The sequence below is a fragment of the Tachyglossus aculeatus genome, chromosome 1, assembly GCF_015852505.1.
Source record: "Tachyglossus aculeatus isolate mTacAcu1 chromosome 1, mTacAcu1.pri, whole genome shotgun sequence".
Classification (NCBI taxonomy): Eukaryota; Metazoa; Chordata; class Mammalia; order Monotremata; family Tachyglossidae; genus Tachyglossus; species Tachyglossus aculeatus.
The window spans coordinates 7,055,925-7,078,039 of NC_052066.1; the positions used below are offsets into that span (position 1 = coordinate 7,055,925).

Here is a 22,115-nt window from a genome sequence, read left to right on the forward strand (position 1 = left end):
GTGGTATTTGTTAAGTGCTTGCTATGTTCCAGGCTCTGTACTAACCACTGGAGTAGATTCAGGATAATTAGGTCGGACACACTCCAAGTCCCCCCTTCTAGACTGTGAACCCATTGTGGGCAGGGATTGTCTCTATTGCTGAATTGTACTTTCCAAGCGCTTAGTACAGTGCTCTGTACACAGTGAGCACTCAGTAAATACGATTGAAGGAATGAATGAATTAAAGTCCCACACAGGGCTCCCAGCTTCATCCCCATTTTACAGATGAGGGAACTGAAGGCCAGAGAAGTGAAGGGACTTGCCCAGGGTCACACAGCAGACACGTGGCGGAGCGGGATTAGAACCCATGACCTCTAACTCCCAAGTCCGGGATCTACCCACTGGGCCACGCTGCTTCTCTGTCCGTGAGGTTCAGAGCGTGAACCGTGAAACGTTAAGAGGTAAAGAAGATCGGAATAGAGATTGCACCGGGAGTTTATTAAAACGAGAAAATGAACGGGAATAGCTGCAAGGGATTTGAGGAGAACTGTGGGATGGTTTTTAAAACTAAACATAGAAGGTGAACTGGGACAAAATCAGAATTAGATTTTCGGGCCTTGATTTCTCCTGGCCTGAGCCTATTTAAGAAGGGGACAGTCTGGGTCTTTCGGTGACGAGGTGTTCCGTACTGGACTATGTCAATTCATAATATTAACATTAATAATGATGATGATGATGGTATTTGTTAAGCGCTTACTATGCGCAAAGCACTGTTCTAAGCGCTGGGGAGGTTACAAGGTGATCAGGTTGTCCCACGGGGGGCTCCCAGTCTTCATCCCCATTTTACAGACGAGGGAACTGAGGCACAGAGAAGTGAAGTGACTTGCCCCTAATAATGGTATGTTAAGCGCTGACTATGTGCCAAGCGCTGATCTAAGTGCTGGGGTAGATACAAGGTCATCAGGTTGTCCCACGTGGGGCTCACGGTCTTCATCCCCATTGGACAGATGAGGCAACTGAGGCACAGAGAAATGAAGTGACTTGCCCAAGGGCAGACAGCAGACAAGTGGCGGAGCCGGGATTAGAACCCATGACCTCTGACTCCCAAGTCTGGGCTCCTTCTGCTAAGCCACGCTGATTCTCTATTCATCTATCAGTGGCATTCAGTATTCATTATTATTCATTGAGCGCTTACTGTGTGCAGAGCACTGTACTAAGCGCTTGGAAAGTACAATTTGGCAACAGAGAGAGACAATCACTACCCCACAACGGGCTCACAGTCTAGAATGGGGGAGACAGACAACAAAACAAGACAAATAGACAGGCATCAATAGCATCAAATAGCATCAGAGAGAAGCAGCGTGGCTTAGTGGAAAGAGTGCGGCCTTGGGAGTCAGAGGACATGGGTTCGAATCCTGACTCTGCCACTTATCTGCTGTTTGACCTTGGGCAAGTCACTTAACTTCTCTTTGCCTCAGTTACCTCATCTGTAAAGTGGGGATTACACTCCCCCTCGTCCTCCTCCTCTCCCCCTCATCCCCCTCTCCATCCCCCCATCTTACCTCCTTCCCTTCCCCACAGCACATGTATATATGTTTGTACATATTTATTACTCTATTTATTTATTTTACTTGTACATATCTATTCTATTTTATTTTGTTAGTATGTTTGGTTTTGCTCTCCATCTCCCCCTTTTAGACTGTGAGCCCACTGTTGGGTAGGGACTGTCTCTATATGTTGCCAACTTGGACTTCCCAAGCGCTTAGTACAGTGCTCTGCACACAGTAAGCACTCAATAAATACGATTGATGATTACATATTTATTACTCTATATTTATTTTACTTGTACATATCTATTCTATTTATTTTATTTTGTTAGTATGTTTGGTTTTGTTCTCTGTCTCCCCCTTTTAGACTGTGAGCCCACTGTTGGGTAGGGACTGTCTCTATATGTTGCCAACTTGGACTTCCCAAGCGCTTAGTACAGTGCTCTGCACACAGTAAGCACTCAATAAATACGATTGATGATTACATATTTATTACTCTATATTTATTTTACTTGTACATATCTATTCTATTCTATTTTGTTAGTATGTTTGGTTTTGTTCTCCGTCTCCCCCTTTTAGACTGTGAGCCCACTGTTGGGTAGGGACTGTCTCTATATGTTGCCAACTTGGACTTCCCAAGCGCTTAGTACAGTGCTCTGCACACAGTAAGCGCTCAATAAATACGATTGATGATTGCATATTTATTACTCTATTTATTTATTTATTTTACTTGTACATATCTATTCTATTTATTTTATTTTGTTAGTATGTTTGGTTTTGTTCTCCGTCTCCCCCTTTTAGACTGTGAGCCCACTGTTGGGTAGGGACTGTCTCTATATGTTGCCAACTTGGACTTCCCAAGCGCTTAGTACAGTGCTCTGCACACAGTAAGCCCTCAATAAATACGATTGATGATGATTAAAAGCGTGAGCCCCACGTGGGACAACCTGATTACCCTGTATCCACCCCAGCGCTTCGAACAGTGCTTGGCACATAGGAAGTGCTTAACAAATACCATAATAATAATCATTCATTCATTCAATCGTATTTATTGAGCGCTTACTGCGTGCAGAGCACTGTACTAAGCGCTTGGGAAGGCCAAGTCGGCCACATATAGAAACGGTCCCTACCCAACAGCGGGCTCACAGTCTAGACAGACAACAAAACAAAACACGTAGACAGGTGTCAAAATCGTCAGAACAAATAGAATTAAAGCTATCATTAACAAAATAAAAAGAATAGTAAATATGTACTAAACGTTTTCCAGTAGCTGTTAACACTGTCCAAATGTTTCTTAACAGTGTTGTGATGACCCGGCCAAGAGGAAAAAGTCTCAATAACGCAGTCGTATAGATGTCTTTTAGACTGTGAGCCCACTGTTGGGTAGGGCCTGTCTCTATATGTTGCCAACTTGTACTTCCCAAGCGCTTAGTCCAGTGCTCTGCACACAGTAAGCGCTCAATAAATACGATTGATTGATTGATTGATCTGATGCAGAAAGAAATATTTGATGCCACCAGCATCTGAATCTTCCTTGCCCCATAGCAGGGCATTGGAGAATTTCATTGTTTGAAGAAAGTCTTGAAGACAGATAACCTCCACCCGATCATTGAGTAACAAATATCCCACGAATTGCACATACCAGTGTCAAAAACAAAGCGTTGAGTGCATACTGCAGGCAGAGCACTGTGCTGAGCACTTGTGAGCATCATAGTCGTTCGGTCCACATCTCCCCGCTTCTCGAGACCCGTCGCCCGTCCGTCTCGGCCACCAACAGAAACCCGTCACCGTCGGCTTTGAAACCGTCCATCAGGTCGCCCTCTCCTACCTCACTTCAATCAATCATATTTATTGAGCGCTTACTGTGTGCAGAGCACTGTACTAAGCGCTTGGGAAGTGCAAGTTGGCAACATATAGAGACGGTCCCTACCCAACAGTGGGCTCACAGTCTAGAATCAGCATCGGAGCGGTTTGGATGGAGAGGAAAGGGCTGATTTTAGTTGTGTTGTGAAGGTGGGACCGGCAGGATTTGGTGATGGATTGGATCATCATCATCATCATCATCATCATCATAATAATAATAATAATAACAATAATAACAATAGCATTTATTAAGTGCTTACTACGTGTTCTAAGCACTGTTCTAAGTGCTGGGGAGGTTACAAGGTGATCAGGTTGTCCCACGTGGGGCTCACAGTCTTAATCCCCATTTTACAGATGTGGTCATTGAGGCCCAGAGAAGTTAAGAACAGTGCTTCGCACATAGTAAGTGCTTAACAAATGCCTATCATTATCATTATTATTATTATTATTATTATTATTATTATGTGCCAAGAGAAGCAGCGTGGCTCATTGGAAAGAGCCTGGGCTTTGGAGTCAGAGGTCATGGATTCAAATCCCGCCTCCGCCGCTTGTCAGCTCTGTGACTTTGGGCAAGTCACTTCACTTCTCTGGGCCTCAGTTCCCTCATCTGTCAAATGGGGATGAAGACTGTGAGCCCCCCGTGGGACAACCTGATCACCTTGTAACCTCCCCATTGCTTAGAACAGTGCTTTGCATATAGTAAGCGCTTAATAAATGCCATCATTATCATTATTATTATTACAATTATTATTATTAAGTGACTTGGGATTCGAACCGATAACCTCTGACTCCCAAGCCCAGGCTCTTTCTTTTGTTTCGTTGTCTGTCTCCCCCTTCTAGACCGTCTCTATGTGTTGCCAACTTGGACTTCCCAAGCGCTTAGTCCAGTGCTCTGCACACAGTAAGCGCTCAATAAATTGGAGTCAGAGGTCATGGGTTCGAATTCCGACTCCACCACATGTCTGCTGTGTGACCTTGGGCAAGTCACTTAACTTCTCTGAACCTCAGTTACCTCATCTGTAAAATGGGGATTAAGACTGTGAGCCCCACGTGGGACAACTTAATCACCTTGTATCCCCCCCCCAGTGCTTAGAACAGTGCTCTGCACATAGTAAGCGCTTAACAAATGCCATTATTATTATTATTATTATTTCCACTAACCCACGCTGGGAGTGAGAAGATCATGGGTTCTGATCCCAGCTTCCCCACATTCCTGCTGTGTGACCTTGGGCCCGTCACTTCACTTCTCTGGGACTCAGTGACCTCATCTGGAAAATGGGGATGGAGACTGTGAGCCCCACAGGGGACAACCTGATTAGCTTGTATCCACCCTAGCGCTTAGAACAGTGCCTGCCACATAGTAAGCGCTTAACAAATGCCATTATTATTATTATTATTATTATTCATTCCTTGTGGGCAGGTAGCGTGTCTACTGACTTTGTTGTATTGTCCTCTCCCTAACGCTCACAGTATGTGCTCAGTAAATACCACTGAATGATTCTCTCTGCCTTGTTTTCCACATCTGTAAAATGGGGATCCAATCCCATTCCTCCATTCCACTCTGAGCCCCGTGTGGGGCAGGGACTGTGTCTGACTTATTTTGTGTCCACCCCGGTGCATATTATTCATTCAGTCGTATTTATTGAGCACTTCCTGTGTGCAGAGCACTGTACTAAGCGCTTGGAAAGTACAATTCAGCAATAGAGACAATCCCTGCCCACACTGGGCTTACAGTCTAGATGACTATCACTAGCCTATTATTCATTCATTCCATCGGATTTATTGAGTGCTTACTGTGTGCAAAGCACTGCACTATTATTATTGCTATAGCTATTATTATTAATGCTTATGTTAATAAGCATGGGACAACCTCATTACCTTGTTTCCCCTCCCCAGCGCTTAGAACAGTGCTTTGCACATAGTAAGCACTTAACAAATGCCAGTATTACTATTATTATTATGTTAATTATGATAATAATAATAATAGTAATGATGGCATTTGTTAAGCGCTTACTATGTGCAAAGCACTGCTCTAAGCGCTGGGGGGGATACAAGGTGATCAGGTTGTCCCCCATGGGGCTCACAGCCTTAATCCCCATTTTACAGATAAGGGAACTGAGGCCCAGAGAAGTGAAGTGACTTGCCCAAAGTCACACAGCTGACAAATGGCAGAGCCGGGATTAGAACCCATGACCTCTGGCTCTGTGCTCTTTCCACTGAGCCACCTCCTACTCAGTGGTTAATGGTAATGGTAATTCATTCATTCATTCATTCAATCGTATTTATTGAGCGCTTACTGTGTGCAGAGCACTGTACTAAGCGCTTGGGAAGTACAAGCTGGCAACATAATGGTTAAGCGCTTACTATGTGCCAGGTACTGTACTAAGCGCTGGGGTCGATACAAACCAGGCGGGTTGGACACAGCCCCTGTCCCATGTGGAGCTCACAGTCTCACTCCCCATTTTACAGATGAGGTAACTGTATGAGACACATTCATTCATTCCATCGTATTTATTGAGCGCTTACTGTGTGCAGAGCACTGGACTAAGCGCTTGGGAAGTACAGGTTGGCAACATATAGAGACGGTCCCTACCCAACAACGGGCTCACGGTCGAATCAGGGCGTAATCGGGGAAGGCTTATTGCACCTGTATATATGTATATATGTTTGTACATATCTATTACTCTATTCATTTATTTATTTTACTTGTACATATCTATTCTATTTCTTTTATTTTGTTAATATGTTTGGTTTTATTCTCTGTCTCCCCCTTCTAGACTGTGAGCCCACCGTTGGGTAGGGACTGTCTCTATATGTTGCCAACTTGGACTTCTGAAGCGCTTAGTACAGTGCTCTGCACACAGTAAGCGCTCAATAAATACGATTGATTGATTGATTATTTAAGATGTGATTTAAGGAGGGCTTTGAAGGTGGGGAGAGCTGTGGGTTGAGGGTGTTGAAGGCCAGAGGCAGGACGTGGGTGAGAGATGGGCAGTGAGATAGACAAGATGAAGGCCCTAGGAGAAATGTGGGCCCGTTCCCAAGCGCTTAGTACAGTGCTCTGCACACAGTAAGCGCTCAATAAATACGATTGAATGAATGAATGCCATCCGCTTGGATGGAGGGCGGATTTTAGCCACGTTGTGAAGGTTGAACCGACAGGATCTGGTGACAGATTGAATGTGTGGGTTGAACCAGGGAGATGAGTCGAAGAAAAACGTTACGGGCTTGTGAGACGGGAAGGACGGTGGTGCCGTCTACAGTGATGGGAAAGTCCGGGGGAGGACGGGATTCGGGTGGAAAGATGAGGAGCTCTGTTTTGGACAGGTTCCGTTTGAGGTGACAGGAGGACATCCAAGGAGAGACGTCCTGAAGGCCCGGAGGAGACGAGGGACTGGAGAGAGGGAGAGAGAGCGGGGCCGGAGAGGGAGATTTGGGAATCATCCGCGGAGAGGTGGGAGTTGGAGCCGTGGGAGGGAATGAGTTCTCCAAGGGAGACGGAGACTGGAAGGACCCCCACAGTGAGGGGGTGGGACGCAGAGACGAAGACAGTTTGGGCCCTTTCCTTTCATTTCTCTATTGAAACCGCAAAAAAGTGAAATGAGCCATGAAATATCTGGGTTTAATTCACTCATTCATTCATTCAATCGTATTTATTGAGCGCTTATTGTGTGCAGAGCACTGTACTAAGCACTTGGGAAGTACAAATTGGCAACACAGAGAGTCGGTCCCTACCCAACAGCGGGCTCACAGCCTAGAAAGGGGAGACGGACAATAGAACAAAACGTATTAACAAAATAAAATAAATGAAAGCCAGACCCACCCTTCCTGCAGCCGCGTGGCCTTTCAAATGATTTTCCTTCCCGGATAATCCATATTGATGATAATTTATCGTGGTCACTGTTAAGCGTATTTCCATGCTTTATTTGGCGAGGGTCTCACTTGGTCTCTAATGAATAAACGAAATTAAATCACACGCCAACCGCTGCTTATTTAATTTATACCCATTTGCTCTTTCTCGTCACCGCAGGTGGAAACAGTTTGTGGTTTATTTTTATCGTAAAAGACCTGGGAAAAGAATTACAACCGGGCCGAATATCAACCGGCATCGGGAAAACTTGACGAAGCGGGAGCTCTTCTTAAAATTAGTAGCGATTTCAGCAGCAGCTAATCCTTTCCCACAAATATTCTGACTTGCCGCCAAAGATAAATTGGCTTTAATCCTTTTATAGCAGTCTGGGAAACGTCACAGTAGTTGGCGAAGGAAGATTTAAGTTTATCGGCCAAGGCTTCGCTCGCATACGTTCCAACGTTTCCCGTTTAAGATTCCGGGACAGGTAGTTGGAAGTATAGTCCATCAGGGGCATTTATTGAGCGCTCACTGGGTGCGGACCACCGGACTGAGGATTTGGGAGAATATAGGGAAGCAGCAGCGTGGCTCAGTGGAAAGAGCCTGGGCTTGGGAGTCGGAGGTCGTGGGTTCTAATTCCGGCTCCGCCACTTGTCAGCTGTGTGACTTTGGGCAAGTGACTTCACTTCTCTGTGCCTCAGTTACCTCATCTATAAAATGGGGATTAAGACTGTGGGACAACCTGATCACCTTGTAACCTTCCCAGCGCTTAGAACAGTGCTTTGCACATAGTAAGCGCTTAATAAATGCCACCATTATTATTATTGTCGGCTAGGTGAGTTTGGGCAAGTCACTTCTCTGTGCCTCAGTGACCTCATCTGTCCAATGGGGATGAAGACTGTGAGCCCCACATGGGGCAACCTGATGACCTTGTATCCGCCCCAGCGCTTAGAACAGTGTTTGGCACATAGTAATGATGGCACAACTACCATTATTATTTCCCCCTTCTAGACTGTGAGCCCGTTGTTGGGTAAGGACCATCTCTCTATGTTGCCGACTTGGACTTTCCAATCGCTTAGTACAGTGCTCTGCACACAGTAGTGCTCAATAAATACGATTGAAGGAATGAATGAATGAAGTGGATAGAGCATGGAGCTGGGAGGCAGAAGGTCATGGGTTCAAATTCCAGCTCCACCACATGTCTGCTGTGTGACCTTGGGCAAGTCACTTCACTTCTCCGGGCCTCAGTTCCGTCATCTGTAAAGTGGGGATGGAGACTGTGAGCCCCACATGGGATGGGGACTGTGTCCAACCCCATTTGGTTGTCTCCGCCCCAGCGCTTAGTACGGTGCCTGGCACCTAGTAAGCCCTTAACAAATACCAGAATAATTAATAATAATAATGGCATTTATTAAGCTCTTGCTATGTGCAAAGCACTGTTCTAAGCACTAGGGAGGTTACAAGGTGATCAGGTTGTCATTCATTCATTTTTTTTTCATTCAATCGTATTTATTGAGCACTTACCGCGTGCAGAGCACTGTACTAAGCGCTTGGGAAGTACAAGTTTGCAACATAAAGAGACGGTCCCTACCCAACAGCAGGCTCACAGTCTAGAAGGGGGAGACAGGCAACAAAACAAAACATAAAAACCAAATAAAATAAATAGAATAAATATGTACAAGTAAAATGAATAAATAGAGTAATAAATATGTACAAACATATATACATGGCATCGGGCCGGGGACTCACAGGGGACTCACAGTCTTTATCCCCATTTTACAGATGAGGGAACTGAGGCTCAGAGAAGTGAAGTGACTTGCCCAAAGTCACACAGCTGACAAGTGGCAGAGCAGGGATTTGAACCCATGACCTCTGACTCCAAAGCCCCTGCTCTTTCCATTGAGCCACACTGCTTCTCTGTACAATAATTGCCGTTATTATTATTTTTATTACAACATAGAGTGGGGAGACACATTCCCAACCCACAATGATCGTACAGTCTAGACAGGGGAGATAGGCACGAACATAAATAAATAAATGAGGGCTGGGGTTATAAGTGTGTGGGGCTGATGGAGGGGGGAAATCAAGGGAGCAAATCCAAGTGAAAAGGAGACCCAGAAGGGAGTGGGAGAAAATCCCATGGCCAATCTCTTTGTTCATTCATTCCTTCATTCATTCAATCGTATTTATTGAGCGCTTACTGTGTGCAGAGCTTACTCAGCACTTGATGATATTGGCATTTGTTAAGCACTTACTATGTGCAAAGCACTGTTCTAAGCGCGGGGGGGGGGGGATACAAAGTGATCAGGTTGTCCCATGTGGGGTTCACAGTCTTAATCCCCATTTTACAGATGAGGCAACTGAGGCTCAGAGGAGTTAAGTGACTTGCCCAAGGTCACACAGCAGACATGTGGCGGAGTCGGGATTCAAACCCATGACCTCTGACTCCAAAGCCCGGGCTCTTTCCACTGAGCCACGCTGCTTCTCACTTGGAAAGTACAATTCAGCAATAAAGAAAGACAATGCCCACCCACATTGGGCCTGCCTTGGTGGTTCCATCTGTCATCCTCTCCCGCCCGGATGACTGCATCGGCCTCCTCTCTGCTCTCCCATCCTCCTGTCTCTCCCCACTTCAGTCTATACTTCACTCTGCCAGCCGCGTCATTTCTCTTGAAAAACGTTCAGGACACGTCACCCCACTCTGCAAAGATCTCCAGTGGTTGCCCATCCATCTCCACATCAAACAAACACTCCTCACTCTGGGCTTCAAGGCTGTCCATCCATCCCCTGGCCCCCTCCTCCCTCACCTCCCTTCTCTCCTTCTCCAGCCCATCCCGCACCCTCCGCTCCTCTGCCACCGCTCACCTCCTCCCTGGGCCTCCTTCTCGCCCGTCCCGCCGTCGACCCCCGGCCCACGTCCTTCCCCTGACCAGGAATTTCCTCCCTCCTCACATCCTCCAAACTAGCTCTCTTCCTCCCTTCAAATCCCTACTGAGAGCTCACCTCCTCCAAGAAACCTTCCCAGACTGAGCCCCCTTTTTTCCTCTCCTCCTCCCCATCCCTCCGCCCTACCTCCCTCCCCTCCCCACAGCCCCTGTATATATGTTTGTACAGATTTATTACTCTATTTATTTTACTTGTACATATGTACTATTCTATTTATTTTGTCAACGATGTGCATAGAGCTATAATTCTATTTATTCGGACGACTTGACACCTGTCCACATGTTTTGTTTTGTTGTCTGTCTCCACCTTCTAGACTGTGAGCCCGTTGTTGGGTAGGGACCGTCTCTAGATGTTGCCGACTTGGACTTCCCAAGCGCTTAGTCCAGTGCTCTGCACATAGTAAGCGCTCAATAAATACGATTGAATGAATGAATGAAATGGTAGGCCCTCAATAAATACGATTGAATGAATGAATTTGCACAGATTTATTACTCTATTTATTTTACTTGCACATATGTACTATTCCATTTATTTTGTCAACGATGTGCATAGAGCAATAATTCTATTTATTCAGACGTACTGACACCTGTCCACGTGTTTTGTTTTGTTGTCTGTCTCCCCCTTCTAGACTGTGAGCCCGTTGTTGGGTAGGGACCGTCTTTATGTTGCCAACTTGTACTTCCCAAGTGCTTAGTCCAGTGCTCTGCACACAGTAAGCACTCAATAAGTATGATTGAATGAATGAATGAAATGGTAAGCGCTCAATAAATATGATTGAACGAATGAATTTGTATAGATTTATTACTCTCACTTGTACATATGTACATATGTACATATGAGAAGCAACGTGGCTCAATGGAAAGAGCCCGGGCTTTGGAGTCAGAGGTCAGGGGTTCAAACCCCAGCTCTGCCACTTGTCAGCTGTGTGACTTTGGGCAAGTTACTTAACTTCTCTGTGCCTCAGTTCTCTCATCTGTAAAATGGGGATGAAAACTGTGAGCCCCCGTGAGACAACCTGATCACCTTGTAACCTCCTGAGCACTTAGAACAGTGCTTTATATTGCCAATTTGTACTTCCCAAATGCTTAGTAAAGTGCTCTGCACATAGTAAGCGCTCAATAAATACGATTGATGATGCTTTACACATAGTAAGTGCTTAATAAATGCCATTATTATTATTATTATTACTATTCTATTTATTTTGTCAACGATGTGCATAGAGTGATAATTCTATTTATTCGGACGACTTGACACCTGTCCACATGTTTTGTTTCGTTGTCTGTCTCCCCCTTCTAGACTGTGAGCCCGTTGTTGGGTAGGGACCGTCTCTATATGTTGCCAACTTGGACTTCCCAAGCGCTTAGTCCAGTGCTCTGCACGCGGTAAGCGCTCAATAAATACGATTGAATGAATGAATGAAATGGTGGGCGCTCAATAAATACGATTGAATGAATGAATTTGCACAGATTTATTACTCTATTTATTTTACTTGTACATATGTACTATTCTATTTATTTTGTCAATGATGTGCATAGAGCGATAATTCTATTTATTTGGACGACTTGACACCTGTCCACATGTTTTGTTTTGTCGTCTGTCTCCCCCTTCTAGACTGTGAGCCCGCTGTTGGGTAGGGACCGTCTCTATATGTTGCCAACTTGGACTTCCCAAGCACTTAGTCCAGTGCTCTGCATGCAGTAAGCGCTCAATAAATATGATTGATTGATTGATTGATTGATTGATTTACTCCAGTGCTTAGAAAAGAGCTTGGCACAGAGTAAGCGCTTAATTCATTCATTCAATTGTATTTATTGAGTGCTTACTGTGTGCAGAGCACTGGACTTAATCAGAGAAGCAGCGTGGCTCAGTGGAAAGAGCCCAGGCTTGGGAGTCAGAGGTCGTGGATTCGAATCCCAGCTCTGCCACTTGTCAGCTGTGTGACTTTGGGTAAGTCACTTCACTTCTCTCCTGGCTCAGTGGAAAGAGCTGGGGCTTTGGAGTCAGAGGTCATGGGTTCGAATCCCAACTCCACCACATGTCAGCTGTGTGATCTGGGCAAGTCACTTAACTTCTCTGGGCCTCAGTTACCTCATCTGTAAAATGGGGATTAGGACTGTGAGCCCCACATGGGACAACCTGTTCACCCTATATCCTCCCCAGCGCTTAGAACAGTGCTTTGCACATAGTAAGCACTTAACAAATGCCTATTATTATTGTTGTTGTTGTTAATATTATTATTATTATTATTATTATTATTATTATTCTCTGGGCCTCAGTTCCCTAATCTGGAAAATGGGGATGAAGACTGTGATTCCCACGGGGGACAACCTTGATTACCTTGTATCTCCCCCCCCCACCCAGCTCTTAGAACAGTGCTTGGCACATAGTAAGCGCTTAACAAATACCAACATTATCATTATTATTAATCCCGGCTCCACCACATCTCTGCTGTGTGACCTTGGGCAAGTCACTTCACTTCTCTGGGACTCAGTTCCCTCATCTGGAAAATGGGGACGAAGACTGTGAGTCCCACGGCGGACAACCTTGATAACCTTATATCCCCCCCAACGCTTAGAACAGTGCATTGCACATAGTAAGCATTTAACAAATGCCAACATTATCATTATTATTAATCCTGGCTCTGCCACATCTCTGCTGTGTGACCTTGGGTAAGTCACTTCACTTCTCTGGGCCTCAGTTCCCTCATCTGGAAAATGGGGACGAAGACTGTGAGCCCCACGGGGGGACAACCTTGATTACCTTGTATCTCCCCCAGCGCTTAGAGCGGTGCTTGGCACATAGTAAGTGCTCAACAAGTACCAACATTATTATTATTTTAAGTACCATAATTGTTATTATTATGCCTGTCTACTTGTTTTGTTTTGTTGTCTGTCTCCCCCTTCTAGACTGTGAGCCCGCTGTTAGGGAGGGACCGTCTCTATCTGTTACTTAGAGAAGCAGTGTGGCTTAGTGGCAAGAGCGAGGGCTTGGGAGGTCATGGGTTCTAATCCCGGCTCCGCCACTCGTCAGCTGTGTGACTTTGGGCAAGTCGCTCCACTTCTCTGTGCCTCAGTTCCCTCATGTGTAAAATGGGGATGGAGACTGTGAGCCCCGCGGGGGACAACCTGATCACCTTGTATCTATCCCAGTGCTTAGAACAGTGCTTGACACATAGTAAGCGGTTAGCAAATACCATCATCATTATTATTATTATTCATTCATTCAGTCAGTCATATTTATTGAGCACTTACTGTGTGCACAGCACTGTACTAAGCACTTGGGAAATACAAGTTGGCAACATATAGAGACAGTCCCTACCCAACAGCGGGCTCACAGTCTAGAAGTTTTTGTTAATATGTTTTGTTTTGTTCTCTGTCTCCCCCTTCTAGACTGTGAGCCCGCTGTTGGGTAGGGACCGTCTCTAGATGTTCATTCATTCATTCATTCAATCGTATTTATTGAGCGCTTACTGTGTGCAGAGCACTGGACTAAGCGCTTGGGAAGTACAAGTCGGCAACACATAGAGATGGTCCCTACCCAACAGTGGGCTCACAGTCTAGAAGGGGGAGACAGTGAACAAAACAAAACATATTAAAATAAAATAAGTAGAATAAATATGTACAAGTAAAATAAATGAATAAATAGAGTAATAAATATGTACAAACATATATACCTATATACCGGTGCTGTGGGGAAGGGAAGGGGGTAAGGCGGGAGGGATGGAGAGGGGGACGAGGGGGAGAGGAAGGAGGGGGCTCAGTCTGTATGTTGCCAACTTGTACTTCCCAAATGCTTAGTACAGTGCTCTGCACATAGTAAGTGCTCAATAAATACAATTGAATGAATGAATAGAAGGGGGAGAATTATTAGCGAATTGTACTCTCCAAGTGCTTAGTCCTGCGCTCTGCACACAGGAAGTAATAATAATAATAATAATAATAATAATAATAATGGCATTTATTAAGCGCTTACTGTGTGCAAAGCACTGTTCTAAGTGCTGGGGAGGTTACAAGGTGATCAGGTTGTCCCTCGTGGGGCTCACAGATTTAATCCCCATTTTCCAGATGAGGTAACTGAGGCCCAGAGAAGTGAAGTGACTTGCCCAAAGTCACACAGCTGACAACTGGCGGAGCTGGGATTTGAACCCATGACCTCTGACTCCAAAGCCCGGGCTCTTTCCTACTGAGCCAAGCTGCTTCTCAATACTCCGATTGAATGCATGAATAAATGATGCCAGTCTCCCGCCCCACAAGGCCGTCTCTCTATGTTGCCAACTTGGACTTCCCAAGCGCTTAGTCCAGTGCTCTGCACACAGTAAGCGCTCAATAGATACAATTGAATGAATGAATCAATCAATCAATCGTATTTATTGAGCGCTTCCTGTGTGCAGAGCACTGGACTAAGCGCTTGGGAAGTCCAAGTTGGCAACATATAGAGACAGGCCCTACCCAACAGTGGGCTCACAGTCGGCAGCGAGCCCCTCAAGGGGCAGGGACCGCGACGGCGGGCATGGGGCGGCGGGGCGCGGGTTGCAACGAGACGGGTTGTAACGCCAGGCCTTGTGGCTTTTGTCGTTTCTGTTTTTTTCCGGCAGGAGCTGGGGGGCCGCGGTCCGCCCCAGAGGAACTGGAGAGGGATCGCCATCGCCCTTCTGGTCATCCTGGTGGTCTGCTCCCTCATCACCGTGTCCGTCATCCTCCTCACCCCAGGTGTGCCCCTCTCCCCCGCCCCCCCAACACCTTCTAGACTGTGAGCCCACCGTTGGGTAGAGACCGTCTCTCTATGTTGCCAACTTGGACTTCCCAAACGCTTAGTACAGTGCTCTGCACACAGTAAGCGCTCAATAAATACGATTGATTGATTGATTCCTTCCTTCCTCTCCCCCTCGTCCCTCTCTCCATCCCCCCATCTTACCTCCGTCCCTTCCCCACAGCACCTGTATATATGTATATATGGTTGTACATATTTATTACTCTATTTATTTATTTATTTATTTATTTTACTTGTACATTTCTATCCTATTTATTTTATTTTGTTGGTATGTTTGGTTCTGTTCTCTGTCTCCCCCTTTTAGACTGTGAGCCCACTGTTGGGTAGGGACTGTCTCTATGTGTTGCCAATTTGTACTTCCCAAGCGCTTAGTCCAGTGCTCTGCACATAGTAAGCGCTCAATAAATACGATTGATTGATTGATTGATTGATTGATTCCCAGGGGTGCTCAGCTGCCCTGTGACTGGCCTAGGGGTCGTCTACTAATACAGCTATCATTTAGGAACCATGAGCCCCCTTTTTCCTCTCCCCCTCCCCATCCCCCCCACCCTACCTCCTTCCCCTCCCCACAGCACCTGTATTTATGTTTATACAGATTTATTACTGTATTTATTTTACTTGGACATATTTACTATTTATTTTGTCAATGATGTGCTTCTAGCTTTACTTCTCTTTATTCTGATGACTTGACACCTGACCACATGTTTTGTTTTGTTGTCTGTCTCCCCCTTCTAGACTGTGAGCCCGCTGTTGGGTAGGGGCCATCTCTAGATGTTGCCAACTTGGACTTCCCAATCAATCAATCAATCAATCAATCGTATTTATTGAGCGCTTACTGTGTGCAGAGCACTGTACTAAGCGCTTGGAAAGTACAAGTTGGCAACATATAGAGACAGTCCCTACCCAACAGTGGGCTCACAGTCTAAAAGTTCCCAAGCGCTTAGTACAGTGCTCTGCACACAGTAAGCGCTCAATAAATACGATTGAATGAATGAATGAGTGAATCTGCTATCTGCTAATACAGCTATCATTTATAATAATAATAATTCAATTATTTATTCATTCAATCATATTTACTGAGCGCTTACTGTGTGCAGAGCACTGTACTAAGCGCTTGGGAGAGTACAAGTCGGTAACATCTAGAGACGGTCCCTACCCAATAACGGGCTCACAGTCTAGAAGGGGGAGATGGACAACAAAACAAAACATAGAGACAGGTGTCAAAATCATAATAATGATGGTATCTGTTAAGCGCTTACTATGTGCCGAGCACTGTTCTAAGCGCTGGGGCAGATACAAGGTCATCAAGCTGTCCCCCGTGGGGCCTCACAGTCTTCATCCCCATTTTCCAGATGAGATAACTGAGGCCCAGAGAAGTAAAGTGGTGTGCCCAGAGTCACACAGCTGACGAGTGGCAGAGCCGGGATTAGAACCCATGACCTCTGGGTAGGGACCGTCTCTGTATGTTGCCAGCTTGGACTTCCCAAGCGCTTAGTCCAGTGCTCTGCACACAGTAAGCGCTCAATAAATACGATTGAATGAATGAATGACGGAATGAAGGAATGAATGAATGAATCCATCCCTCTGTCCTTCCCTCTGGCCCTCCATTTCTCCGTCTATCCCTCTGTCCTCCCCTCTGTTCCTCCATTAATCAATCAATCAATCAATCAATTAATCGTATTTATTTATTCCTCTGTCCCTCCATTTCCCCGTCCGTCCCTCCGTCCTTTCCTCTGTCCCTCCACTCCTCCATCCTCTGAGCCCCCTCCTTCCCCTCCCCACAGCACCTGTATAGATGTATATATGTTTGTATGGATTTACGACTCTATTTCTTTTACTTGTACAGGTTCATTCTATTTATTTCCCCAAGCGCTTAGTACAGTGCTCTGCACACAGTAAGCGCTCAATAAATACGATTGATTGATTGATAGTAAGCGCTTAACAAATACCGTTATTTATTATTATTATTCTCTGGGCCCCAGTTCCCTCATCTGGAAAATCATCATCATCATCATCAATCGTATTTATTGAGCGCTTACTATGTGCAGAGCACTGTACTAAGCGCTTGGGAAATACAAATTGGCAACACATAGAGACAGTCCCTACCCAACAGTGGGCTCACAGTATAAAAGGGATATGTACAAGTAAAATAAAAAATGGAATCTTGACTACCCCTTTTACTCTCCCAAGGGCTTAGTACAGGGCTGTGCACTTCCTAAGCGCTCAGGAACCCACTGTTGGGTAGGGGCTGTCTCTATATCTTGCCAACTTGTACTTCCCAAGCGCTTAGTACAGTGCTCTGCACACCGTAAGCGCTCAATAAATACGATTGATTGATAGTATGTTTGGTTTTGTTCTCTGTCTCCCCCCTTTTAGACTGTGAGCCCACTGTTGGGTAGGGACTGTCTCTGTATGTTGCCAACTTGTACTTCCCAAGCGCTTAGTACAGTGCTCTGCACACAGTAAGCGCTCAATAAATACAATTGATGATTGATTGATTGATTTTATTTTAACATGTTTTGTTCTGTTGTCTGCCTCCCCTTTCTACACAGTAAGTTCTCACTGAATACAACTGAATGGATATTATCATTTTATCATATCATTATATACATGTTATATCACTGTATATTATATTCTCGACTGTGAGCCCGCTGTTGGGTAGGCTTTGGAGTCATTCATTCATTCATTCATTCAATTGTATTTATTGAGTGCTTACTGTGTGCCGCGCACTGTACTAAGCGCTTGGGAAGTACATGTTGGAGTCAGAGGTCAGGGGTTCAAATCCCGGCTCTGCTACTTGTCAGCTGTGTGACTTTGGGCAAGTCACTTCACTTCTCTGGGCCTCAGTTCCCTCATCTGTAAAATGGGGATTAGGACTGTGAGCCCCCCATGGGACAACCTGATCACCTTCTAACCTCCCCAGTGCTTAGAACAGTGCTTTGCACATAGTAAGCACTTAATAAATGCCATTATTATTATTATTATTATTATTATTATTATTTATTATCTCTGTTGCCGAATTGGAGTTTCCAAGAGCTTATTACAGTGCTCTGCACACAGGAAGCACTCAATAACAGTGCTTTGCACATAGTAAGCGCTTAATAAATGCCATTATCATTAATAAATACGATTGAATGAATGAATGAAATAATAATAATAATAATGGTATTTTTTAATCAATCAATCAATCCATCAATCAATCATATTTATTGAGCGCTTACTGTGTGCAGAGCACTGTACTAAGCGCTTGGGAAGGACAAGTCGGCAACACATAGAGACAGTCCCTACCCGACAGTGGGCTCACAGTCTAGAAGGGGGAGACAGAGAACAAACCCAAACATACTAACAAAATAAAATAAATAGAATAGATAGGTACAAGTAATAATAAATAAATAAATAAATGAATAGAGTAATAAATAAGTGCCAAGCACTGTTCTAAATTCCGGGGTAGATACAGTGTAATCAGGTTGTCCCACGCGGGGCTCACACTTTTAATCCCCATTTTCCAGATGAGGTAACTGAGGCCCAGAGAAGTTAAATGATTTGCCCAAGGTCACACAGCGGACAAGTGGCGGAGCCAGGGTTAGAACCCACGACCTCTGACTCCGAAGCCCAGGCTCTTGCCGCTAAGCCATGCTATTATGAAACCTTTACCATCGCTCCATTTTCCTTGAAGCTAGCCGGACTATGCCGTCTTATAGACAGTGAGCCTGTTGTCAGGTAGGGACCGTCTCTATCTGTTGCTGACATGTACTTTCCAAGCGCTTAGTCCAGTGCTCTGCACACAGTAAGCGCTCAATAAATACACTTGAATGAATGAATGAATGAATGAATGAATCTTTAGAAAACAAGAGAAAGAGATCAGACGAATGCCTTCCCAGACTGAGCCCCTTCCTTCATCTCCCCTTCGTCCCCCTCTCCATCCCCCCATCTTACCTCCTTCCCTTCCCCACAGCACCTGTATATATGGATATATGTTTGTACAGATTTATTACTCTATTTATGTATTCATTTTACTTGTACATATCTATTCTATTTATTTTATTTTGTTAGTATGTTTGGTTTTGTCTCCCCCTTTTAGACTGTGAGCCCACTGTTGGGTAGGGACTGTCTCTATATGTTGCCAATTTGTACTTCCCAAGCGCTTAGTACAGTGCTCTGCACACAGTAAGCGCTCAATAAATACGATTGATGATGATGATGATTAGGAAGATACATTTATTTACAGTCTTCTTCACCTCTGCCCACCTTGCAGGTGAGAACCGTTAGTTGCCAAGATCTTAACGAGGAAAAGAAGCTTTTCCTTCTGTGATGCTCTTTATTACAAGTGGACTGTGAGCCCACTGTTGAGTAGGGACCGTCTCTATATGTTGCCATCTTGTACTTCCCAAGCGCTTAGTACAGTGCTCTGCACACAGTAAGCGCTCAATAAATACAATTGATTGATTGATTGATTGATTGATTGCCATCTTGTACTTCCCAAGCGCTTAATACAGTGCTCTGCACACAGTAAGCGCTCAATAAATACGATTGAATGAATGAATGAAAAGTGGATGATAAAAATAATGCAACCCGGGAGCTGATGTTTCCAGGAGTATATATCACTCTCCTCCCCACCTCTCTGTCTCCTATTTCTGCTCCTAATAATAATAATAATGGTATTTGTTAAGCCCTTACTATGTACCAAGCACTGTTCTAAGCGCTGGGGCAGATACAAGGTAATCTGGTTGTCCCATGTGGGGCTCACAGTCTTAATCCCCATTTTACAGATGAGGGAACTAAGGCACAGAGAAGGTGAGTTGCCCAAAGTCACCCAGCTGACAGTTGTACATATTTATTACTCTATTTATTTATTTATTTATTTTACTTGTACATATCTATTCTATTTATTTTATTTTGTTAATGTTTGGTTTTGTTCTCTGTCTTCCCCTTCTAGATTGTGAGCCCACTGTTGGGTAGGGACCGTCTCTATATGTTGCCAACTTGGACTTCCCAAGTGCTTAGTACAGTGCTCTGCACACAGTAAGCGCTCAATAAATACGATTGATTGATTGATCGAATTGGCGGAGCCAGGATTAGAACCCACATCCTCTGACTCCCAAGCCCGGGCTCTTTCCATTAAACTGTGCTGCTTCTTTCAGCCTAGTGGGTAGAGCCAGGGAGTCATAAGGACCTGGGTTCTAATCCCAGCTCCGCCACTTGTCTGCCTGGTGACCTCGGGTGAGTCACTTCATTTCTCTGGGCCTCAGTTCCCTCGTCTGTTAAATGGGGATGGAGACTGTGAGCAAGCCGATCTGCTTGCATCCACCCTGAGCTCTTAGTACAGAGCCTGGCATATCGAAAGCACTTAACAAATACCATTATTATTATTATTATTATTATTATTATCATGCTCTCAGCCTCAGTTTCCTCATCTGTAAAATGGGGATTCAATTAGCTTGTTCTGTCTTCACACCTAGTCTGTGAACTCCATGTGGGACAGAGCCTGTGTCTCACATTATCTCCAGCTCTCTGTCTCTCTTTCTCCTGCCCCCTTTCTCTCTGTCTCCCTCTTTGTCACTTTCTCCTTCTCTCTCCCTTTCACTCTGTCTCTCTCCCTCTGTCTCTCACTCTTGCTCTGTCTCTCTCTGTCTCCCTCTTTCTCTGTCTCTTTCTCCTTCTCTCTCCCTTTCACTCTGTCTCTCTCCCTCTGTCTCTCACTCTTGCTCTGTCTCTCTGTCTCCCTCTTTCCCTCTCCCTTTAAATCTCTGTCTCTCACACTCTTTCTTCCTCTCCTTGTCTCTCTCTCTCCCTTTCTCCTCGCCCTTTCTCTTTTTCTCTGTCTCCCTCTTTCTCTGTCTCTTTCTCCTCCTCTCTCCCTTTCATTCTGTCTGTCTCCCTCTGTCTCTCACTCTTGCTCTGTCTCTGTCTTCCTCTTTACCTCTCCCTTTAAATCTCTGTCTCTCACACTCTTTCTTCCTCTCCTTGTCTCTCTCTGCTCCATCTTTCTGTCTCTATCTTCCCTTTCTCCTCACCCTCTCTTTTTCCTCTGTCTCCCTCTGTCTCTTTCTCCTCTCTCCCTTTCACCCTGTCTCTCTCCTTCTGTCTCCCTCTATCTCTCACTCTTTCTCTGTCTCTATCCGTCTCCCTCTTTCGCACTTTCCTCCCTCTTATGAGAAGCAGCATGGCTCAGTGGAAAGAGCCCGGGCTTTGGAGTCTGAGGCCATGAGTTCAAATCCCGGCTCTGCCACTTGTCAGCTGTGTGACTTTGGGCAAGTCACTTAACTTCCCCTGGGCCTCAGTTCCCTCATCTGTAAAATGGGGATGAAGACTGTGACCGCCACCCCCCCCAACACTTTGGGACAACCTGATCACCTTGTAACCTCCCCAGTGCTTAGAACAGTGCTTTGCACATAGTAAGTGCTTAATAAATGCCATCATTATTATTGTTATTATTTCCCTGTCCCTTAAAATCTCTGTCTCTCACACTTTCTTCCTCTCCTTGTTTCTCTCTCTCTTTCTCCTCACCCTCTTTCTTTTTCTCTCTGTCTCCCTCTTTCTCTTTCTCCTTCTCTCTCCCTTTCACTCTGTCTCTCTCCTTCTGTCTCCCTCTGTCTCTCTCTCTGTCTCCCTCTTTCCCTCTCCCTTTAAATCTCTGTCTCTCGCACTTTTTCTTCCTCTCCTTCTCTCTCTCTCCCTTTCTCCTCACCCTATTTTTCTCTGTCTCCCTCTTTCTCTCTCTCTTTCTCCTTCTCTCTCCCTTTCACTCTGTCTCTCTCCTTCTGTCTCCCTCTGTCTCTCTCTCTGTCTCCCTCTTTCCCTCTCCCTTTAAATCTCTGTCTCTCGCACTTTTTCTTCCTCTCCTTCTCTCTCTCTCCCTTTCTCCTCACCCTATTTTTCTCTGTCTCCCACTTTCTCTGTCTCTTTCTCCTTCTCTCTCCCTTTCACTCTGTCTCTCTCCCTCTGTCTCTCACTCTTGCTCTGTCTCCCTCTTTCCCTCTCCCTTTAAATTTCTCTCTCACACTCTTTCTTCCTCTCTTTGTCTCTCTCTGCTCCATATTTGTCTCAATCTCTCCCTTTCTCCTCACCTTCTCTCTTTTTCTGTCTCCCTCTTTCTCTGTCTCTTTCTTCTTCTCTCTCCCTGTCTCTCACTCTTGCTCTGTCTCACTGTCTCCCTCTTT

The 22,115-nt window shown here is 45.2% G+C and overlaps 1 protein-coding gene across 1 annotated transcript in view; it reads left to right on the forward strand.

The window, feature by feature from the left end:
* Positions 1–22,115, forward strand: part of DPP10 (dipeptidyl peptidase like 10) — a 301,222-nt gene that overhangs the window by 46,941 nt on the left and 232,166 nt on the right. The window contains exon 2 of the mRNA XM_038753670.1: positions 14,780–14,894. Within this exon, the coding sequence (XP_038609598.1) occupies positions 14,780–14,894 (115 nt within the window). The remainder of the gene's footprint in view (positions 1–14,779; positions 14,895–22,115) is intronic.